Consider the following 22414-nt stretch of genomic DNA (forward strand, 5'->3'; position numbering starts at 1 on the left):
TTTGAAAACTGTTGGAAAGATCAGTTCCCACCCCCGAGCCTGGCCCCACATATAACATCACTGTAGAGACTGTCTTGTGCAGTCCCTAAGTCATGTCAGACTCTTTGCTATTCCATGAATATAGCAAGCCAGGTTGTCCCTGTCTTTCATTATCTCCTGGAGTTTGCACAAATTTGACTATCAAATCAGTGATGCCATTCAACCATCTCATCCTCTATCACCCTCTTCTCCTCCTGCCCTCAATCTTTCCCAGCATCAGGGTCTTTACCAATGAGTTGGCTCTTTGCATCAGGTGGCCAAAGTATTGAAGCTTCAGCATCAGTCCTTCCAGTCAGGGTTGATTTCCTTTAAGACCGACTGGCTTGATCTCCCTGCTGTCCAAGGGACTCTCAAGACTGCCTACTTTTAATAAATACCTCGAGGTGACTGTTAGTCAGGAAAGTTTGAGAATCAGTAGACTACTCGATAAGACCCTGCAGTCTTTAGTCTGTTTTCTCCTAAAACCAAAGACCAAAAACCATGGCGGTGGGACTGGGAATGAAATCACTAAACTACAAGTGAATCAAAGTTTATTAGATAGAAGTGGCCAAGGTGCAGCACAAACAGAAGTAAGCAACACGCAAAATGAACCGAACCTGAGATTCCGGGGGGAAAAAAAAAAAATCTGTCGTTTACACAATTGGCCACTTCCACCCGCACTGATACAGGGCTTGTTAGGGGAAATGAGGCAGTTATTTCAGTGGTAGGACCGGTGGTTCCGAAACGCTGTATACACCATCTCCGTGAAGCTTTCAAGGTGAGGCCACCGGCTCAAGGTCGAGATTTCAGAGTGGATGCAGCCAGACCCACCAAGATGGCTACGATCGTGAAGCCCTGGGCAGCGATCCGGGTACGCATCATGAGCTGGGAGCGCTGGCTCTGTCCCCGGTGGAAGCAGTAGAGGCCATAGGTAAGGGCGGCCGCAGTGCCCAGGCAGCCTGAAGAGGCGACAAAGCAGGTGGAAAGTGGCAGGTCCGGCTCTAGAGGGCCCCTCCCCTCTTTCGTCTTCCCTCTCCAGGGTCAAGATATCCTTAAACAGGAGCTGAGGAGAGGGCGCTGTGGGTTGGGGCCGAGGTGGGAGGGGTGGGCAGGAGGAGGGCCGGGGCAGGGAGGGGTCCTCGGAGTCAGAGTCCGCCGCGTCCCAGCGCCCCCAGTCCAGTCCAGCTCCTACTCCAATCACGTTCCCCCCTCACCGCCCGGCCCCTTCTCATTCCGGTCACCCCGCTGGGGTCCCGATCCTCCCCTATTTCATTCCCTCTACATCACTGCCCTCTTGGTCTACAGTTCCTACAGCTCCCACTTGCTTACCTATGGGTACCAATGGGTTCTCGCGGGTCTTGCGAATAAACTTTTCCTTGAAGCCTTCCGAAGTGCTGTATACACTGGGGCTAAAGCCTTCAATGACTGGGGGCTGCGATGGTTCAAAGGGCGCCTCCGGAGTGACACGGCCAGGAGTCTCCATGTTAAGCAACAGCAGTAGGCGAAAATTCTGACGCTAAGCCCCGCCTCCTGATGAGGTCATAAAGGGGGGCAGGGAAAAGGGCTTTGCTGAACGTTTTACGCAGGCGCGTTCGCTCTTGGCATTCTGGGAGTTATAGTAACCAGCCGGTGTCGCTGAGAAGAAGACTGCATTTCCCGAAAGCCTGCAAAATCACGTGCTCCACTGCCCGGAAGGAGTAGCTACACGCGGTAGTTGGAGTGAGAAGCAGAGTCTAGTACCCGGTGCTGTGGTCAGTGCAATGCCGAAAGCCAAGGGAAAGACTCGGAGGCAGAAGTTCGGTTATAATGTTAACCGGAAGCGTCTGAACCGGAATGCTCGACGGAAGGCAGCGCCGCGGATTGAATGGTGAGGAGACCGGGGTTTAGAAGGCAGGAGACCTCGGCCAGGACGGGTAGCGAGATGACAGTCCCGCGATCACCCTGTTTTTTCCCCGTAGCTCACACATCCGACATGCCTGGGACCAGACCAAATCGGTGCGGCAGAACCTGGCCGAGATGGGTTTGGCTATGGACCCCAACAGGGCAGTGCCCGTTCTTAAGAGAAAGGTACTGACGTGGTCCCGGCCTTGCCCTCCGCCGCCACACCATCCTTAGCTGGCTTAATCCTGTCTGTTACCTCCCTCACGCCCTTCTTGGGTTTGCGACTTCCCCACAGCCAACTTGGCCAGCCTGAGATTACCTTTAATATCTCCCTCATACTGCCTCCCTAGCACACATTGGACCTGGGTTGGAGCTTCCATTTTCCTTCGGCACTCACTTTTTCCTTCTGAAATTAAACTGTTTCGATCCCTTGGCATCTCAGTTTTCCAGAATTTATCTTTTCCTGCCCTTAACTTTCCTAATAAGGAGTTTGGAATCCTTACTGTTCCTCACACCTTTCCTGAGTTATCCAGTGGTCCTTGGTCTGAGGCTTCCCTTGGACTAGTTTCTCCGGAATAGTTCTTTTTCGGGACCACTTTCAAAAATAGCACCCCCTTTGGCTCAGTAACTTCTTTTCTACTTTAATTCATTGGCACTTGTAAATACTTGATGGCATGTCATGTGATATATTTATCTGTTTATTGTTTGTGCCTCTTTCCCCCAACATAATCTGCTTGGGGACAAGAGCTCTGTGTTCCATTCAGTACTAAGCCTCACTCAGTAGTGCTTAGGATGTGACTAGTGGTCTGTAGTTAATGAATGGGCTTGCTGATTGGGTTTGTCCCATTGCCTTCAGGCAAATTTCTTATTATCTGTTTATGCTTGATGAACAGGGCACTACTGTTTATTGAATAAATGTGAAACTATAGCCAAGCACTGTCAGCCTGCCCCTTGCGTAAGAGAAGGCATCTGACCTCTCTCCCTCACTGAAGTCTTAAGTGCTTTCATGTGCATTGCTCCATTTGATAATCACACAGTGAAGTGAGGCAGGCAAGGAATGTTCTGCCCATTTTATAGGTAGATGCAGAAAGATAAATTGCTTACTTGAGCATCTTGGGAACCAACAAGCATCCAGGGCATTAGTTCTTTTGGTCATCTATTCTTGCCTGACCTTGTGGAGGGACCCTTATGAATAAGGCAGTTGTGTTGGGATGGGCAGGAGCCTTTGGGATTTTCCCTCATCCGAGATATTTCCTCTGTCTGCTGTTCTCACACTCTCTGTTCTCTGCAGGTAAAGGCCATGGAAGTGGATGTAGAGGAGAGGCCGAAGGAGCTTGTGCGGAAGCCTTATGTGCTTAATGGTGGGTGTGGGCCACAATTTCTCTAGGTCAGCATTGTATACAGGCTGGAAAGGACCCTCAGATGTTCTCCTTGTACAGATGGAGAAACTGAAGTTCAGAGGGAGGAAGTGAGCTAGTCCAGGGCTCAGCTGGCACAGTTAGAACTGTGTCTTGGCCAAGACATTTTCAGTCTACTAAGTTCCAGTGTGTGAAGGGAGGCCAGAGATGTTCAGGGAGAACGTAACCAGTGCCTGAGAGGATAAAGGAGAAAACATTAAGTCTCAGGCATGAATTCAGCTTCTCATGAGTTTAAGGATGAAGAGATTTTTTTTGGAGATTCCACCATATAATTTTTGCAATGAGGATGAGATAGTTGGATAGCATCACTGATTCGATGGACATGAGTTTGAGTAGGTTCCAGGAATTGCTGATGGACAAGGAAGCCTGGTGTGCTGTAGTCCATGGGGTCTCAAAGAGCCAGACACGACTGAGTGACTGAACTGAATCTTTCCAATGATAAATCATCTTTATGTATTTTAAGGCTATAGAAACTGAATATTAAAACAAGAGGGTAAAGGCTGCAAAGTTTAAAGATTTGAATGACCAGACATTTAAAAAATTTTATTTATTTATTTTTGGCTGTGCCTTCATTGCTGCTCAGGCTTTTCTCTAGTTATGGCAAGCGTGCGCAGGCTTCTGTTGTGGTGGCTTCTCTTGTGGAGTGCAGGCTCTAAGTGCACAGTCTTCAGTAGTTGCAGCATGTGGGCTCAGTAATTTTGGCTTCTGGGCTCTAGAGCACAGGCTCAGTAGTTGTGTCCACAGGCTTCGTGCTCCACTGCATGTGAGATCTTCCCAGAATGCGTGTCTCCTACCTTGGCAGGCCAATTCTTTACCTCTGAGCCACCAGGAAAGCCCTCTGACCAGACATTTGATATAGAATTCCATGAATTCCTGTCTGTAGTCTATTTTAGTGATTCTTGTAAGAGTTACTGCACAGGATTGTATAGACAAAATCATGTGTACTTAGTGTAGTGAAAGCTAATCTTAAGTTTTACTTTTAATTCTTTAATTAAAATTTTTAAAATTATGGTTAAAAAAATCCCACAAAATTTACCATTAAAAAAAATTAATTTTGGCAAAAAATAAAAACCCTCAAAATTTACCATCATAGCTCAGTAGTGGTGTGTGTGTGTATTCAGTCGCTAAGCCGTGTCCAACTCTTCTGACCCCTTGGACTGTAGCTCTCCAGGTCCTCTATGGATAGGTCTTCCCAGGCAATAATACTGGAGTGGGTTGCCATTTCCTTCTCCAGGGGATCTTTCCCATCCAGGGATTGAACCTGCATCTCCTGCATTGCAGGCAGATTCTTTATCGCTGAGCCATCAGAGAGGCCCAGTTATTTTAGGAGTGAGGCCATAGTGACTCCAGAGTTTGGTTTTTTCCCTCACGTGGAACAGTGAGGTGCCTTGGGCCCTAGTTCCTACAGCTCGAGTTCTCATTTATTCACACCTTTTCATTTCACATATTAACACTTTTAAGAGGTTCTCAAAGAATTTTAGAGCTGGAATGGAGCCCTGCATTGTGGACAAGCAGTGTATCTTCATCTCTGTCCCTGGTACCTGGCACTAAGTAGAGATTTTTAGTTTGGTACCTTCCTTTCACCCATCTGAGACCCAAAGAGAGGTGACTTATTGCCATGCTGATGGATGCTTGTGCCATAGGCAGAGCCTGGGACCTGAGGGGCAAATGAGGAAGGTTCTAGCACTGAATTTGGAGAGGAAGAGGGGAAGGTCATCACTTGGCCAGTGTAGCAACTCTTGTGGCTTGGGACTGAGCAGCTCACCTTATGCAGGAAGCAAAGCTTCATTCCCTGTCTCTCGGCTTCTCTCAACCCAGACCTGGAGGCAGAAGCCAGCCTTCCAGAAAAGAAAGGAAATACACTGTCACGAGATCTCATTGACTATGTTCGCTACATGGTGGAGAACCATGGGGAGAACTATAAGGTAAGTGGTTCAGGCCTGGCAGGAGGAACCACTTGGGCCCTTGGGGAGAAGGTACCCTGGACCATTTAGGGTCTGATCTGCTTGGCTAGTGCCTATTTCCTGAGATTTGGTGGAAACAAAGAGGAAAGATACCCTAGGAAATGGATCCCTTTGACAGAATGCTTATAATTGGGTAGACTGAGGAGCCTGTGGTGCGTATCCCACTCATAAATATATATTGTTTGCTCACATGGTATTTTTAATGAACTGCAGGTGACCCTTGAACAACTTGAGAGTTAACCTGTGTGTAATTTACAGTTGGTCCTCCAAGTCTGCAGTTCCTCAAAATCTAGAGATTCAACCAACCATGGACCGTATAGTGTTATAGTTTATTAGCACATGGTCCTGAAAACCTCCTGAAAAACACCCATTATAAGTGGACCCATGCAGTTCACATCTGTGCTGTTCAAGAGTTAACTGCTTTTCAGGGGTTAACTCCCATTTTAATTATGGGAGGTCTCAAGTAAAAGTCCTTTTTTTTTTTTTTTGCTTCTCTTAAAAATGGAAAGATCTGGCTACACTGGACCCATGCCCAGGTGGGATCAGTTGGTGATGGACAAAGAATGAGCTACTCAGCTGGTCTCAGCTCCTGCCTAGTCTCTGAGGGTACTTGTACCCGTTTTCCCACATACACTATGACTTTTGATGTGAGGAATCTGAATCTCAGGGATGGGTAGTACCTTGTCCAGCGCAGGGCTAGGGATTTGAGCTTTGCCTGTCCAGCCTTCTTCATTCAAGTGGCCCTTTTCTTTCCTTAGGCTATGGCCCGGGACGAGAAGAATTACTATCAAGATACTCCAAAACAGATTCGGAATAAGATCAACGTCTACAAGCGTTTTTACCCAGCAGAGTGGCAAGCCTTCACTGAGTCTTTGCAAAAGAATAAAATGGAGGTTGAGTGACTGGTTTATGCCTGCCCCAGGTTGAGGCTTCCTCTTGGACCAGAGAAGCAAGGAGGGGTGTCCATTTACAGATGAGGCCAGCCAAACCCCATGGAATCAAAAGGTTACAATGCATGTGTGGTGTGCGTGTGTGCACACACAGACACACAATCTCTCACATTTCACTTTGGAGAAGATACTGTCTCCCAGAGACTCCAATTTATATTCTTCTGGGGATCTGGGAAAAGCCAGAACCTACTGTTTTCTGAGTGGGCGGTTTGTTTGAATATAGTCTGTGTTCAATAAAATAGTTATTTTTACTTCTCTGAGAGTTTGGTATTTGCCCTCCCAGCCAAGCCCTGGGGCTGCCCCCTTCAGTAACCTCCTCAACCAAAGTAAAGAGGCCATTCAGTCCTTTGCACATTCATGTACCCTCCTAGGCACAGCTGCCCTCCCTTTTCTCCCGTTCTGGTTCTACTGCTCTCTACCTTGGTTTCCTGAATAGCAGTTCCACTATCACTTCTACAAAAAAGTGAGTCAGTCACTTAGTCATGTCTGACTCTTTGTGACCCGTGGACTGTAGTCTGCTAGGCTCCTCTGTCTATGGGATTCTCTAGATGAAATACTGGAGTGGGCAGTCATTCCCTTCTCCAGGTATCTTCCTGACCCAGGGATAGACCCTGGGTCTTCTGCACTACAGGCAGATTCTTTACCATCTGAGCCGACTAATACTTCTACGGAAGCCTGGGCTGCTTGGGAGGGGCCTCCAGTGCTGGCCCCACCCCAGGCTGGGGGCCTGGTGAACTGGTTTTCTGTGGCCCTGGTCTGAAGCCAGTTGTGGCTCGAGTGCCAGCAGATAAGATGCGGTACAGCTGCCTTCAACTGACCTGCCTTTGCTGCTTGTCTTTTGAGTCTGAGGTCCCCAAAGCTGCTTTCTAAGATGTCTGTTGGACTGCTGAATGCAACTCTGTTGTGTACCAAGTCCTGGGCTACACACTGCATGGCATTCCTTCGGGCCTGGCCTGTGTAATTTCATGGCATGATTGCTATGTAGCAGGATTATAGTCACAGTGAGGTGGGTGCTGGGCATTTTCTTCTCTTGATTCATTATCGTCAGGTATCATAATATAAAAACCCTGTTCCTGAGGTTTCTCCTTAAATCACATAAAATTTGTCTCCCCTCACTGCTCCAGAAAAGGACTTAAGTGTTTTTACATAGAACATTTCACATAAAACCCACACAGTTGTGTGGTTTTATCTTTTTGCAAGTAAGGAAACAGGTTTAAGAGGCATTAACATGGGGTTTGAAGTTAGTCTGTCCAATGACTAAGCCTAGACTTTCGCTTGCTGGCCTTCTCTTTGGCCACTGAAAGCAGCCTACCATCACACACTGTTGAGGCAGGCTGGACACCGTTGAGATGGGCTGGAAACTGGACAGAAACTTGCCTTTTGGACTTGGCTTGCCAGACTCCAGTGAGTGAAGGCTTTAGGAATGCAGTCCTTCAGAGCATTCTGAAATCAGGCCTGTGACTGGGCCAGGCCCTTTAACCTTGTTTCTTCACCCAGTTCAGCTGCCATACCATAGGGCTTTGGGGATGCCTTCCATACCACCTTCCTCTGCCCCCAGCCCCATTCTGTAGCCAATGCCAGTAACTGTCTTTTAGTCTGGTTGGACATCCCCTACCAGACTGGACTTGAATGCAGCGACCTTGTGAGGGAACCACAGAGGCCAGCCCAAGGGCAGGTGTTGGGGGGACACTTGTGGAATGGTGCCACCTTCATTCTGACCTCTGGTGTGTAGGCAGTCAAAGCTGTTCTCCAATTCTGTAAAGCAATTATTCAATTAAAAAACAGCATTGCTACAATTAAAGTTCTCAATTCCATTTTCATGCCTAGCTCTGGCCCCATCAGCTAGAACTCCTACAAGGAAGGGTTTGGGTATCTCCCCAAAAGTACTGTTAGGCCAAAGCTGATGTACCCACCCACCCCAGCGTGGACTGAAGGGACTGGGATTTTCTGTGGGATGTTCTGGGACCACCCTCCATAGCTGTCCCTCCCTGGGACTAAGCACTAAGCACCTTTGTTACTCAAAATCAGAATTTATATGAAACCACCACTGAATTTTTGGCATTTATTGTACACAGCCACCAACACTCCATTTTATGAAATTTGTGGGCCTGGGTTCACAGGGCATGGGCTGGGACAGCAAGGCTCCTTTACTTCAATCTTTGATGGCAATCTTCCCCTTGTCCCTTTATGGGCCCATCTCCAGGAGGCAGCAGGGAAAGCTGGAGGTTTCCCTTTAAATAGTTACTAGAGAAGACTTGGAGAAGGTGACAGCAGACGGCAGGGGTGAGAGGCAGACTGCTGACTATGCAGGTCTGAGTTCTGGGGCAGCTGTGAGGACGAGGAGATGCTGGCAGTTGCTAGTAAACTAGCCTAAGAACAAAATATTTTCCAAAGGCAAGTGGAAACATTTTTCTGGAGAATCGGGGGTCTCATTCAGACATGCTAAAGCTGTGAAATTTTTCACCAGCACTTCTGACGAGGGTCCGGAAGGACCAACTTCACCTCCTCTCCAGTCCTCACAGCTGGGTACCACTGTGTTGGCACAAGCTTACAACGGATGGTTCTGAGCACCAGGAGGTGCCAGAAGAGGCTTCTTGGGATAGGCAGCCGGTCCAAGGTAGTGGTCCCAGCAGCCTCAAGAGCCCTCTTGCCTAGACCATCCACGTGTCCAGACTCTGGACCGGGCTGACCTCTCTTTAGAAGGACAGCAGCAGGTCAGAAGCCATGATTTCATTAAAACAACCTCAAGAGCAGAAGCCCCCAGTGTCAGGGTGTGTGATTCATAGGTTCAACTGGCACGCAGATGCATGAGCTGCCTTCCCAAGCATGAAGCGGGCACTGCATGGTCTTCATGAGAGTGCGAGAGCTGCCCAGCCGTCCATTCGCTAGTCCCAAGCTCGGTGGGGCAGAGGGGGGACCACGGTGTCATCCCGGTTAGTCAGGAGCTGCACTTGAGATGAACAGGTTCCCCAAAGCAGCCATCTAGGCTCTTGAGCCAAAGTCACATTCAGGAACAACTACATAAGAGCACAAAGCATCCAGCGTTCTTAGGAAAGGCCCTTCCCCGACTGTGCCCAGCCTGGTCCTGGTAGGAACCGAACACAAGCACTGTCTGGCAGCCGCCTGGAGGACGGGCCACCAGAAGAGTGCTGTTCTCAGCCACAGACACGCCCACAGGCTGACAGGCCGTCCACGCGGCCTGTACAGCTACTGAGGGCCACCGCCCTGGATCTGCAGTACTCCTCAGTGGTGTCTTCTTGTGTGCCCCTGGGACCTGTTGACTCTTGAGACTGGTCTTTGAAACCTACTCAAGTACGTAACTCTATTCAAGTTCACCTCCTGACAGTGGGGACTTCCAAAATGTTGGCTCCAAAGGTAACTGTCAAGTATTAACACTGGAGGACAAGGTGAGGTTCACAGAACAGAGAAGTAAAGTCTCCTTACTTTCTGGCAGCAAAATGAAGTGTCAGCAGGGTTTTAAAGGCTATTCTAAAACCCAAGTCATTCCCAAAATATTTAAAATAAAATCAGTCAAATCACTTAAGACAGAAAGTTAATCGGAATTTCAAAGAAAAGTGATTCTATTCTGAGCCACCTTCCTGGCCCACTCTTCTTGCACCCGCCACAGCATCAAACCGTAGCACACCGAGTAAATGTCAAATGAAACAAAGGCACATAATCTCTATTCTCAATTAAAAAGCAAACTGAGTCGGTTACCTCCTCAAAAAAAAGGCCCATTTGTGGCTGCTGACTGTTCAGTGGCCTCTTGACAGACAAATGGTTCCTTCTGCCTGCACTGAAGAGTCAGTACAGAGACAGTCTTTAAACTGGCTGATCACTGGAAACAGGAGAATCATGGAATGTGTACTGGAGAAGACACCAGCTATTCTGTCCAGCTTTGCCTCAGCTGCACAATCAGCAGGTCCAGGAAGGCTGTGAGATATACTCAAGGCTACCCATTGGTCTGTAATTCTTATTTCTTTCTAAGAGTAACTATGATGAAATTGCTTCTCCCAGCGTCATTTGTTACCTCTACAGTTTGTGTCCCTTTGACGTATTAGGCCAAGTGTTGGAGTTCAAGTTCATATGGGTCATCGTGAAATTCTATGACATCAAGTACAGCCACAAAGGGTCGGGGGAGGAAGAGCTGTCTCCATTGACTCATGTAGCTTACCACACTGTCATCCATGATTCCAGCTATTTTCCTCAAAGATCCAAATTTTCCATGACAGTCATTTGGGGTTTAGATAACAGCACCTAGAAACAGAGCCTAAAACTTGGGCCTGTTCCTTTTATAAATAAATAAATAATTAAATGCAGTCTGGAGGCCCCTGACAAGTCTTCCCAGGAACACAGGCAGGCTCCTTCCTTCCCCAGACTTATGTAAACATGGGCATTGGCACAGTTAAGTGTAAGAGTAGCAGCTTCTGACTCCAGATTGGGGTGGGTGTGGGTTTCAGTTTCTCTGATCAGGGGGTGAAGACCACTTACTCTATTTAAGAGGTTAGCGGGCTGGACCTCAACCTTGGGAAAACGGGGGTTTCAGGAAGCTCCTTGCCAGGATCTCTTGATTCCTCCTCAAGCTTCCTGTCTTCATGGCTTGGTTAGAAAGCCACCACCTAAATCACCTCTCTTTAAAAGGGATGGCCCAGAGAGGCAGGGATTGCACAAGGCCACGAGCCAGCTGGGGTTGGAGGATAAGGCAGGACAGGGAGTCTGAGTTCATGGCTTACAGCCCAGAACCTGCCCACACGAGAGGGTGCAAAATCACCAGGAGGGATCAGTCTAGGGTTAGGGAGAACTTCGGACATCTACACCAGTCCTCACCCCCTGGAACCAGCAGGGCGGGGAGAACTGAGCCTGCTGGGCAGCTCGCTGTACAGGTCAGAGGATGAGGCTGCCTTCCCTGGTGAAAGCGGGATCACCACTTGTTGCTCAGAATGAGCAAGACACTGTCCTCTCCCACCCTTGGCCTCAACCGCCTCCCTGCTTCAGCCTCATGGCTAGCTCACCAGGAGGGGTTCTGTGTGGTTCCTGACCTCACCCAGGCCCTACTCTTGAGGGTGAGGAGGGAAGAAGGGAAGTGACACTATGTAGCCTGTGCCCCAGGCCCAGGCTGGAGATGAAGAAGCAGTGGGAGCGGAACTGAAGTCTCCAGGGCTGGCTGGTGAGCGGGTGGGTGCCAGCCTAGGAGAGAAGCTCCAGGAGCAGTTTCCAGATGTGCACGGTGCCAGGATTTTCAAAGCTGGTTCCTGCAGGGGCGACGCTGGCTGCCAAGAGGAAAACTTCCCGCTGGCTATCGACAGCCTGCAGGCCCAGCTCCTGTTGCAGCTCCACCATACTCATGGCTTCATTCAGGTCCTGGGATGAAACAGGGACGTCAGGCTGGATGGAGAGTGTGTCCCAACAACCCACCCTTGTCATCTATGAAATAAACTGTTCATCAGCTCCCTGAAGCAAACACTGGGGCCTAAGTTCTCTCTTGGCCAGTTGGTCTAAACTCTCTGACTTTCTTTGGTATCAACTTCTTTCCACCCCCTCATTCTCACCCACAGCCACTGTGCTAAGAAACAGCATGTCCAATAAGTCAGGCATTATGATAGGTACTTACCTCATTTAACTCACTGTCCATACTAAACTGATGGGGAAATCAGCTCAGGGAGGTGGTATCATTTAGCAAAGGAAAGTGATACATGGCAGAGCCAGGTTTCAAACCCAGATTGGTTTGATGACCAAGTTTATGACCTTTACAGAAATCTTAGCTCGGTTTCCTAAATTCAATGGTGCAGAGATCTTATGGTAAAGTCACTTTCAGACAAAGGCCTCACCTCCCCTAGACACCAGCTGAGGAAAACAGAGGCCACTACTCAACATGGCTGGTGATGGTACATTTAATTTCAAGCCTGGCCCCAAGATTAAAAGGTTTCTTCTTGAAGCAGTTCATAGAATGATGGGACCTTAGGTGTTGTCTCCTGTAAAGTTCAAAATCACTATAAATCATAGTTTATATAAGATGATGACATGATTCATTGTCCAAACTGGGTTACTTCTGAGACTCAAAGTGGGAACTAGTATAGTTATATCAGAGCAACAGGCATAGCTGGGGCCTGTCCCAGGCAGACCAGAACATAAGGTAACCCTGTTTATAACCGTGCCAGGTATTTCTTGATAGGCAGGGGAAACCTGAGGTCTAAGACAGACAGCATGTCTCCAACCAGACTGGAAACAGGTCCCACAGCTCTCAGGGCCATGGGCCCACGCCACCTGAAACACAAGAGGACTCTGTACTGCGGCAGAGAATGGCACCGTAAGTATGTGATGCCAAGAGTTACTGGGCCAGGAGACGTATATAGCACAGAGTGAAGAGCCGGAAATTTGAGAAGGATCTGAGCTCACGACCTGGCTTTGCCACATAGCAGCTGTAACTTTGGGCTAACGTCAGGGCCTATAGTGAGGTCGTGATTATAGTGTGCTTAGCATGCTGTGAGCACACAGGAAATGTTAGTTATTATTTAACTTGTTAACTTCTTACCACTTCCCAGCTATAGCTCTCTGATCTAGAGTCAGAAATCATTAAGGACATAGCAGAGTGGAAAAGGTGTAACTGGAGTACAACCTCCCAATTTACTATTTTCAAGGTGTACAAAATCTCTCTGAGCTTCAGATTCCCTGTATGTAAAATGGAAACAGTATCGCATATCTTACAGAGGGAACAGAAACATCATACGAAATATTATTCGAAACCATACCTCACACACAGTGGACACAGAGAAATTATTTTTCTCATTCTTCCAGGATGACAAATGACAGGGAGGCAGAGAGGATGAGGAAGGACACAGCACAGGCAGCAGAGGGGTGACAGTATCAGCTGTGTGTTGCAGGCCAGGGGTCTGGGCCTGAATCCCTCTCCGGTGCTCCCTGCTCCAGGCACTGTGGATCAAGCCCCGCTGACCCGGGCCAGCCTCCCATTGCCCTCACCTGCTTGTTGGCCACCACCACAACAGGCAGGTCAGGGTCCTTTTCCAGCAGCTTGTGCAGCTCCTGTCGGGCCCACGGCAGCCGCAGCCGGTCAGCCGAGTCCACCATGAACACCAGCACGTCCACTTCATTCACAAACTCCTTCCAGTAGAAGCGCAGATTCTGGCTGCCGCCGACTGAGGAGAGGCCAGGGGCCAGCTCAGAGCCTCCCTGGGCCCGGACTCTCTACTTACAGCCCACCCCCACATCACTTCCAGCCTCCCACGGCTCCATTGGCCAACGGAGCAAGGGAAAGTCCACGGGCTCCTGAGCCAATCGGACCTGGGTGCAGCTCTAGCAAGGGAAAGTCCACGGGTTTCTGAGCCAACTGGACCTGAGTGCAGCTCTAGCTCTGACAGCTACATCTCCCTGAGCAGGTCGACACCTCTGAGCATCAGTCTCCTCCTCACTGAATTTACCTAACAGGTTGTAGCAAAACCCCAAAGTTCTGTATGCAATGTACCTTTCACAGGACTGGGGTATAACATGTCCTCATACATAGTACTCTGATTCTTTCTCCTGGGCTGTCCTGCCTCCTCCCAATCCCTAGCTTCCTCCCAGGTCAGTGGCTGTGGTCAGCAGCCAGGAACCCCTGTGCTGCCTGAGAACAGCCATTCATTCTCGAGCCAGTTTTTCTCGTTCAGCCTGGTTGCCCCATTTTCTTTCCTTGGAAAGGCCATACTCAATCCTGCCACCGTGTGGCTGTCCAAGTAGCACCTCCCCCAACCCGGGTTGCATTCCTGTTCCTCTGTGTCCCTCTGCAAAGTCCTCAATGGTCACCCCCGCATCCTAGTGTTTCTGATTAGACTTCTGACACTTGGGGACTCTCAGCTCTTTGAGAGTTAGAGCTATGTATCTCTGGATCCCCCCAAAGCCCTCAGCACAATGCCTGGCACATAGCAGGCACTCAACAAGTATATACTGAGTACTTACTAGGTGCCAAGCACTGATCTGGGTGCTGGGGACACAGAGGTCAGCAAGGCAGGCAGGGGGGCCCTGCTCTCAAGGAGCTCCCTCTGTAACCAGGACCAACATAGCAGTAACACAAAAACACATTCCACAAAGGAAGGAAATAAAACAGAAAAAGTGAAAGTGGCGGGGCGGGGTGGGGGTAGTGTCTGCTGGTGGCTTTGGATTGGGTGGTCTGAGAAGGTGGCCTAAGGTGGTGGCACGTGAGCTGAATCTGGGATGATGACAAGGAGATGGTCATGAGAAGAGGCAGAGAAGAGCGTTATAGGCACCGGGCAGGGCAAGAGCCATGTGTTCAAGAAACAGAAGGCATTCAGGGGGGCTGAGGCGCTGCCTGGGGGAGAAGGAGACACGACCAGCAGGGCTGGCCAGGGCTAGGCCACACGGGGCCTATAAGGCCACAGTGAGGCTGTGGGGACCCCCATAAGCATTTTAAGCAAGAATGACATGAAGTGATATGGATTTCTGAAAGATGCTGCTGGTCAACATTGAGGACAGAAGCGGAATCAGGAAGACCAGCAAGGAGACTGTTGTAGTACTGATAGGTGACCGTGGGTTGGGACAAGCAGGCAACGATGGAGGTGGGGAGAAACAGACAGATGCAGATGCTACTGAAGGATAAAGCTGACAGAACTGGTTAATAAAATGGATAAAGGAGGTAGGGAAAAGTCAAGATCCACAAGGGGCTCATTCTCAGCTGGGCTCCAGGCCAAGCACTGTAAGTAACCACAGCAAACTGAGTGTTGTGGCAGGGGAAAGGACCTGGACTTGAATGGGAGATCTGGGTTTGAATCCAGGTTGAGTGAGCTTATTGAGCCGGGATACTGTATCTGCCAGACAGAGTGGGCCTCAACTGCAGAACCCCCATCTGAATTTTCTGTGTCCTGGGCACAAGAGATGGAGACACAGAAAGCATGCTGAAAGGACTGAACTCAGGTAAACATCAATGTTTGCTACCGTCAGGGAGGAAAGATGTAGCCAGGGCAGGCTAGCAGGCAAGGCCCTGAGCCCTGAGACCAGAGGAACTGGGCCCATTCAGGCCAACGGCCAGGCCTTGAGTCTGATCCCATCACTTTGGCACTTAACTAAACCCACTGAGTCTTTATGGTCTGAGGCCTATGGCTGGCAGAAATCCACCTGTCCCTTTCCACTGAGTCTGTGACTGGACACAGGCGGTAAAGTACTGCTGCCCTCTCAATATCCTCTCTCCTAGCTTCTCCTGAGATCCCAAGAAGCCTAACACTGAGGGCAGGAGGCTACTCAGATCCTCCTTTGATCACTCCCTTAACAAGCTCTTCCAGGTACCTGATTGGGGCTGGGGCCTAGGGGCCAGAGCTGGATCAGATTTATCTGTGCCCTAGATGCCCAGTCAGGGACACAGAGAGGTATGTTGCAAACACTGTAGCAGAAGGGGACCCCAGAGGAAGAACTCTTAAGCTAGCCTGGGGGGTCAGATAAGGCTTCATAGGATATCACCCTCCCAACAACTCCATAAAACTGGAACAAGTTATTACCTTCATTATATATGTCTTGCGTGAGGCAGTGAGGCCCAGAAAGTAAATAGTTTATCCAAGATAAATAGTTTATCCTAAACCCTGAAGGATGAACATTAGTTCATAAAGGGAAGAAGGGCTTTCCAGACTGGGAGAACAGTGCATGCAAAGCAAAGATGGTAAGAAAGAAAACGGCAAGCACCCTTCAAAAACCCTGGAGGATTCCATGGATTGAGAAGGCTGACAGGCTACACAGTCCATGGGGTCCTAAAGAGTTGGACACGACTGAGCGACTATCACTCACTCATTTCAGAAACAAGTAATGTACAGGGTGCTTGACATCAAGAGCCCAGAGCTAGACAGCATTAACAGACTGGCAAGCTGCCTGAGCTTGGATAAACTATTTAACTTTCTGGGCCTCACGCAAGACATATATAATGAAGGTAATAACTCTTTCCAGTTTTATGGAGTTGTTGGGAGCGTTTTATAAAGTGCTGGCTGTCAAGTGCTTGGCATACAGGAAACTTTAGCTGTGAGTCTATCAGGGTTAGGCACGTGGGCTGCAGTAAGGGTGAGGGACAGGGGGCGACCGAACCAGAGAAGAGAGCAGTGTTGGACTCCATCCTGTACCCCAGGGACACATGGGAAGGATTTTCTACAGGAGCGTGTCCTGCTTAGATAACAAGCCCCAATTTGGGTCCAGCTGAGATGATGGGGGAGACGGGCGTGAGGGGAGGGGGGGTCCGCTCACTCTCCAGCAGGTCCACCTCGAAGTCCCTGGTGGGCAGTCGCACGGAGTTGAAGCCCCAGGTGGGGATGTGGCCTTCCAGCGGTGGCTTTCCCGCCAGCACGCGCAGGAATGTGCTTTTCCCGGAGCCGTCCAGCCCCAGCACCAACACCTCGCGCTGCTCCAGCTCCTCCAGCGCTGGCTCCACGTCCTCCTCGTCCTCGGGCTGCGGAGCACGGGTCAGGCTGCGATCGGCACCCTCCGGCCTCACCCTTCCCCCGGGGAAGACCGAAAGCCCAAAGCGCACATCCCCGACCTCCCGCCATCAAGGGTCTGCTAGGCCGCCCTGGTGCAACAGGGACGAGCGCCGCCAATAGAGTCCTGAATTCCCCAAAGCCGTTCTTCTAGCTTTCACTGGGTTACCTCATGCAAATTCCTCCCCTTCGCGGAGCCTCAGCCTCCCTAGACTGACAATCCCTCCTCACTCCAAGCAGGTAGGAAGGGCCGCATCCCGGCAACAAGCGAAACAGCGGCCGGCCGGCGGGAGGGGGCGGAGGGCAAACCGCGCCGGACGCACAGCGCAGGCGCCAGCCAGGCACCGGCTGCACCGGCGCTGGCGGGACAGCGCTCCCCGACCGCGCGCTCGCGCCCCAGCCCTGGCGAGTAAGCCGGGGCCTACAGAGGCGCAGCACAGCACACGCCCCCAAACGCCCAGCGGTTCCAGGGTTCCGGGACTCCCAGTCGCCCGCCACGCGCCCACCAGCGCGACGCCTGCGGCGCCAAGCTCCCAACTCGCCGGGCGGCGGTCACACCCCCTCGGCTGCACGCGCAGAGGCGCAGACAGACCCTCCTCGGGCACTCACGTCCCACTCGTCCCACTGTGGAAGGCCGGTAGGCTCAGCGCCCCACCAGGCCTCGCCTCCGTCCCAGCGGCGCTCCCGTCCGCTGCCGAAATAGGTCTTCCAGAGGATGAAGAGCACCGAACCGAGCACGGCCGCCGCGCCACCCAGCGCCAGCACCAAGGGGCTCAGCGGCCGCGGCGCCATCGCGGCGGGCGAGGAGCGCGAGTGCGGGTTGCACCGGCCGAGCCAGCCGGCCTGCCGAAGATGGCCCCCAAGCGACTGCCTCTGCCGCGCCCACCCACCCAACCAACCCAGCCCCGCACTACAAGCCCCACAATGCACCGCTGCTGTCGCGACAGGCGGCGGGAGCTGGGGGCGCGGCCTGGAGAGCTGGGTCCTCCCGCCCACTCCGCTAGGTGCGGTGTGGAGCGAGAGGCTGTGCCTGGCCAGGACAGGACGTGCTTACATTGGCATCTACCGAGCACTTGCTGTTAGGGGATTAGCTCAAGACGTTTTAGGTTACCCCTTAAAACAGTGTCCCTTGTTAGGGAAAACAGGCCCTAGTCGCACCTTCGTGTGTGGGTGCAGCCTGCATTCAACCCCAGGTAGTATGCTTCCTGGGCATCCCTCATGATCTCCGAGAGGAATCGCAATGGAATGGCAGGTTATGGAGTGGCAGAGGCCGGGTTGGAACCCAGGTCCCTGACTCTTAGTACTGTCTACCTTCTGTTGGCTGCTGCCTGGCTTCCAGGGGTTCTGCTCTCTTGGAGTCTCTTGGTGAAGTGTCCTGATGAAGCCAGCCGGGGCAGGGAATCAGTGTTTAGACCTGACCACTTTGTCCCGTGACCCCCAGTGACTGCCAAAGTTTCCACGGTGTAGCACAAGGAGGAAAAGCAGGAGAAACGGGCCTGGGGTACTCAAGAGGAGGAACCCCATGAGAAACTCTGGGGTGAATGGGTTTATTTTTATTGTAAATCGCTTCAAGCCATTTTATAGACCAGGGTGGATTCTGGGCTTTTTTCTAGTCACCCACAGGTATGCTCAGATCTCTCCTGTTTCCTCTGCCTCTGCTTTCCATTTCAGACCCACTTCTGGATAATGTGCATTTTCTATTCCTCACTCCCACCAATCCAGAGAAACTATTCTTACCAGGGTCTCTAACAAACTCATTAAATCCCTTGGTAGTGAAATAAGAGGGGAGAAGATTTTGCCAGTGTTGGCGGTTTAGTTGCTAAGTGGTGTCCCACCCTTAGGACCCCATGGACTGTAGTCCATTAGCCGTAAGACATGACAAAGACTGGTTAGAACCAGCTAGGTCCAAGATGGTGGAAGAGTCGACTTCCAGTAGACCTTGAGCCTCATCATATGCTCAGCCATACATTAGCATATGATAAATGATATACCCACCAGTACCATGACAGTTCTGAGGCTAACCGTAAAAGGCCAAAAAGTGGATAGTGGCTTGATTCCGGGAAATCCCTGCCTCTTCCCCCCCAGAACTGGAATAATCCTTCTACTCATTAGCCTATGAAATTTCTAAGTCCATAAAAACTAACACTGATGCCATGCAGGGGCCAGTGGGGCTCCTGGGCACAAGGCTGTTCTGTATCCCCCACTTCTTTGATTATAGGAAACAGCATTCATTCAGCCTCCATGACCCTCCCTGAGTTCCAATGGGCAGATTCAAGCAGTTGTTAATTAGAAAAGGGAGGGGTTTCGAAACCAGGGAAAAACAAATAGTCAAGAGCAGCCTTATGGCAAGGTCCTGTTTCTCTATCAGAGGATACACACAACACTATCTTTGAGCTATTTTGCAGATACTGAAACCCCCTCAAGTTGGGAGAATGTAAGTAAGAATAACATGGTATGCTGCCCACAAGGATGTAGACCGCAGACCTGTTGTGTTGCCAAAATCTTGGCTCTATGTGCACCAATGCCAAATAGAAATATGGAGACACAGTTATCACAATTATGGAGGAGAAGGAAAGGGTGGCTCTATTACTTTGCTAGGCAAAGGGGGAACACAGGAGGCTAGGAACTCAAGAACTGTGCCCCATCCCTGGTGAGTAGGAAAAGGTTATATAGTCAGCAGGAGTATGTGATAAGGATCAAGGCAGTAATAGTCTATTCCTTCTTCTGCAAAGTTTCAAAAGGGTGGGTTTGCTGACAAGATTAGGGTGTGTGCAGGGTCTTAGGTAGTCTAGTCTCCTAATCTTGAGGAGCTTCTCTGGTCCTTTAATCTTGCATCAGGTGGTTTTGTTGCCGTTTCTCCTTTGATTAGCAACTGTTCTGCTGTTTGGAACTGAGAGGTCATGAAGGCTGGAGTCAAGATATGGAGGACAAAAGGACCTTCGTGCCCAGGAGCCCCACAGGGCCCTGCTCAGCATCAGTTGGCCGTGGAGGTTGTTGCTGCTGACTCCAACTTACTTCACCATCAACCTATCAGAAGAATGTCCATGCTCTTTGAACAATTACTATAAAACTTCTACTTTCCCTAAGTTGAAACACATAGATTTGAGGGCTTTAGCCCACTGTGGCCCCCTTTTCCTGGCAAAATAATACAGCTTCTCTTTTCTACTTCACCCCAAAATCTCTGTGATTTGATTCAGCACCAGGGTACAGAGAAGTTGAGCTTTTGGCATCAATTTTTCCAGACTCTTCCTCCCCTTCTCCTTCTCTTCCTCTCTCTTGCCTTCCCAGACGGCCCACACTCTGTCTGTGGGATGTGTTTTTGCCTAAATAAACTCACTTCTTACCTATCACTTTGTCTCCAAATTCTTTCACAACGAAGCAAGAACCTTAAACTCACTAGCAACAGTAGCATCTTAGTTCTTATCTTGCTTGACTTCCTGGAACCATTTAATAGTGTTAAATCTCAGCAGATGTCTTAGTCTTCTTGGGCTATCATAACAATATTCCATAGAAGGGTGAGGTGATGACAGGAATTTATTTCTCACAGTTCTGGAGGCTAGGAAATCCGAGATCAAGGGGTCAGCAGATTCAGTTCCCTGCTAGAGTCCTCTTGGCTTGCTAGCAGCCACTTCTCATATGTCCTCACATGGCAGAGAGCAAGTCCTCCTCTCTCTCTCTTATATGGATGCTAATCCCATGGGCTTCCCTGGTGGCTCAGAGATTAAAGCAAGCGTCTGCCTCTAATACAGGAGACCTGGGTTTGATCCCTGGGTTGGGAAGATCCCCTGGAGAAGGAAATGGCAACCCACTCCAGTATTCTTGCCTGGAGAATCCCATGGATGAAGGAGCCTTGTGGGCTACAGTCCATGGGGTCGCAAAGAGTCGGACATGACTGAGCAACTTAACTTAATCCCATGATAGGGCCTCACCTTCTTGACCTCATCCAAATTTAATTACCTCCTGAGAACCCCACCTCCAAATAATATCACTAATATTTCATTGAGGGTTGTCGTTATTCAGTCACTAGTCATGTCTGACTTTGTGACCCTATGGACTACAACACCCCAGTCCTCCCTGTCCTTTACCATCTCCCAGAGTTTGCTCAAACTCATGTCCGTTGAGTCGGTGATGCCATCCAACCATTTCATACTTTGTCATCCCCTACTCCTCCTGCCTTCAATCTTTCCCAGCATCAAGGTCTTTTCCAGTGAGTCAGCTCTTCACATCAGATGGCCAAAGTATTGGAACTTCAGCTTCAGCATCAATCCTTCCAGTGGGCAGATTTCCTTTAGGATTGACTGGTTGGATCTCCTTGCTATACAAGGGACTCTCAAGCGTCTTCAAAAGCAATTCCTCAGTGCTCAGCCTTCTTTCTAATCCAACACTCACATCAGTACATGACTAATGGAAAGACCATAGCTTTGACTATATAGACCTTTGTCAGCTAAGTGATGTTTTTGCTTTTTATATGCTGTCTAGGTTTGTCATAGCTTTCTGTCCAAGAAGCAATCATCTTCTGACTTCATGGCTGCCGTCACCATCTACAGTGATTTTGGAGCCCAAGAAGAGAAAATCTGTCACTGCTTCCACTTTTCCTGCTTCCTATTTGCCATGAAGTGATGAGACCAGATGCCATGATCTTAGTTTTTTAAATGCTGGGGTTCAAGCCAACTTTTTGCTCTCCTCTTTCACCTTCATTGAGAGGCTCTTTAGTTCTCTACGTTTTCTGCCATTAGAGTGGTATCATCTGCGTATCTGAGATTGTTATTTCTCCTAGCAATCTTGATTCCAGCTTGTGCTTCATCCAGCCCAGCATTTTGCATGATGTACTCTGTATATAAGTTAAATAAACAGGGTGACAATATACAAGCTTGATGTACTCCTTTCCCAATTTGGGACCAGTCTGTTGTTCCATGTCCAGTTCAGATTGTTGCTCTTGGCCCACATACAGGTTTCTCAGGAGACAAACAGTACCAATGGGTTTGGTATTCCCATCTCTTTAAGAATTTTCCATAGTTTGATGTGATCTACACAGTCAAAGGCTTTAGTGCAGTCAGTGAAGCAGAAGTAGATGTTTTTCTAGAATTCTCTTGCTTTTTCTATGATCCAGCAGAAGTTGGCAATTTGATCTCTGGTTCCTCTGCTTTTTCTAAACCCAACTTGTACTCTGGAAGTTCTTGATTCAAGGTCTGCTGAAGCCTACCTTGAAGGGTTTTGAGCATAACCTTACTGGCATGGGAAATGAGCACAACTGTCTGGTAGTTTGAACATTCTTTAGCACTGTCCTTCTTTGGGATTGGGATGAAAACTAACCTTTTCCAGTCCTGTGGCCACTGCTGAGTTCCACATTTGCTGACACATTTGAGTGCAGCACTTTAACAGCATCATGTTTTAGGATTTGAGACAGCTCAGGTGGAATTCCATCCACCTACACTAGCTTTGTTGGTAGTAATGCTTCCTAAGGCCCACTTGACTTCACACCCCAGGATGTCTGGCCCCAGGTGAGTGATCACACCATTGTGATTTGCTGGGTCATTAAGACCTTTTGTATAGTTTTTCTGTGTATTCTTGCCACCTCTTCTCAATATCTTCTGCCTCTGTTAGGTCCTTAAAGTTTCTGTCTTTTATTGTACCCAGGCTTGCATGAAATGTTCCTTTGGTATCTCCAATTTTCTTGAAGAGATCTCTTAAGTCTTTCCCGTTCTATTGTTTTCCCCTGTTTC

General features: G+C 49.6%; 3 protein-coding genes across 3 annotated transcripts; 1 reads left to right on the forward strand and 2 right to left on the reverse strand.

Annotated features, from left to right (window-relative positions):
• Nucleotides 1-552: 552 nt before the first annotated feature.
• Nucleotides 553-1556, reverse strand: HIGD2A (HIG1 hypoxia inducible domain family member 2A). Its single transcript, XM_040240512.1, has 2 exons — nt 1348-1556; nt 553-977 (listed from the first exon to the last, which is right to left on the reverse strand). The coding sequence occupies exons 1-2, from the start codon at nt 1499-1501 to the stop codon at nt 811-813; spliced, it is 321 nt and encodes a 106-aa protein (XP_040096446.1). The 5' UTR covers nt 1502-1556; the 3' UTR covers nt 553-810.
• Nucleotides 1557-1638: 82 nt separating this feature from the next.
• On the forward strand, nt 1639-6486 carry NOP16 (NOP16 nucleolar protein). Its single transcript, XM_040240511.1, has 5 exons — nt 1639-1885; nt 1977-2085; nt 3191-3260; nt 5136-5242; nt 6040-6486. The coding sequence occupies exons 1-5, from the start codon at nt 1779-1781 to the stop codon at nt 6181-6183; spliced, it is 537 nt and encodes a 178-aa protein (XP_040096445.1). The 5' UTR covers nt 1639-1778; the 3' UTR covers nt 6184-6486.
• A 1788-nt stretch (nt 6487-8274) lies between these two features.
• Nucleotides 8275-17581, reverse strand: ARL10 (ADP ribosylation factor like GTPase 10). Its single transcript, XM_040240508.1, has 4 exons — nt 17301-17581; nt 16462-16663; nt 13210-13385; nt 8275-11592 (listed from the first exon to the last, which is right to left on the reverse strand). Exons 1-4 carry the CDS (start codon nt 17481-17483, stop codon nt 11419-11421), a joined length of 735 nt encoding a protein of 244 aa, XP_040096442.1. The 5' UTR covers nt 17484-17581; the 3' UTR covers nt 8275-11418.
• Nucleotides 17582-22414: the final 4833 nt, after the last annotated feature.

This window comes from Oryx dammah, unplaced genomic scaffold, assembly GCF_014754425.2.
Source record: "Oryx dammah isolate SB20612 unplaced genomic scaffold, SCBI_Odam_1.1 HiC_scaffold_5, whole genome shotgun sequence".
Taxonomy (NCBI): Eukaryota; Metazoa; Chordata; class Mammalia; order Artiodactyla; family Bovidae; genus Oryx; species Oryx dammah.

Coding starts and splice junctions, on each gene's coding strand:
- HIGD2A (XM_040240512.1), bottom strand. CDS start 1,501: ATGGAGACTCCTGGCCGTGTCACTCCGGAGGCGCCCTTTGAACCATCG. Junction 978..1,347: donor GAACCCATTGGTACCCATAG/GTAAGCAAGTGG, acceptor TCGCCTCTTCAG/GCTGCCTGGGCACTGCGGCC.
- NOP16 (XM_040240511.1), top strand. CDS start 1,779: ATGCCGAAAGCCAAGGGAAAGACTCGGAGGCAGAAGTTCGGTTATAAT. Junction 1,886..1,976: donor GCAGCGCCGCGGATTGAATG/GTGAGGAGACCG, acceptor TTTTCCCCGTAG/CTCACACATCCGACATGCCT. Junction 2,086..3,190: donor TGCCCGTTCTTAAGAGAAAG/GTACTGACGTGG, acceptor TGTTCTCTGCAG/GTAAAGGCCATGGAAGTGGA.
- ARL10 (XM_040240508.1), bottom strand. CDS start 17,483: ATGGCGCCGCGGCCGCTGAGCCCCTTGGTGCTGGCGCTGGGTGGCGCG. Junction 16,664..17,300: donor CACAGTGGGACGAGTGGGAC/GTGAGTGCCCGA, acceptor CGTGCTCCGCAG/CCCGAGGACGAGGAGGACGT. Junction 11,593..13,209: donor TGGTGGTGGCCAACAAGCAG/GTGAGGGCAATG, acceptor GTTTCATCCCAG/GACCTGAATGAAGCCATGAG.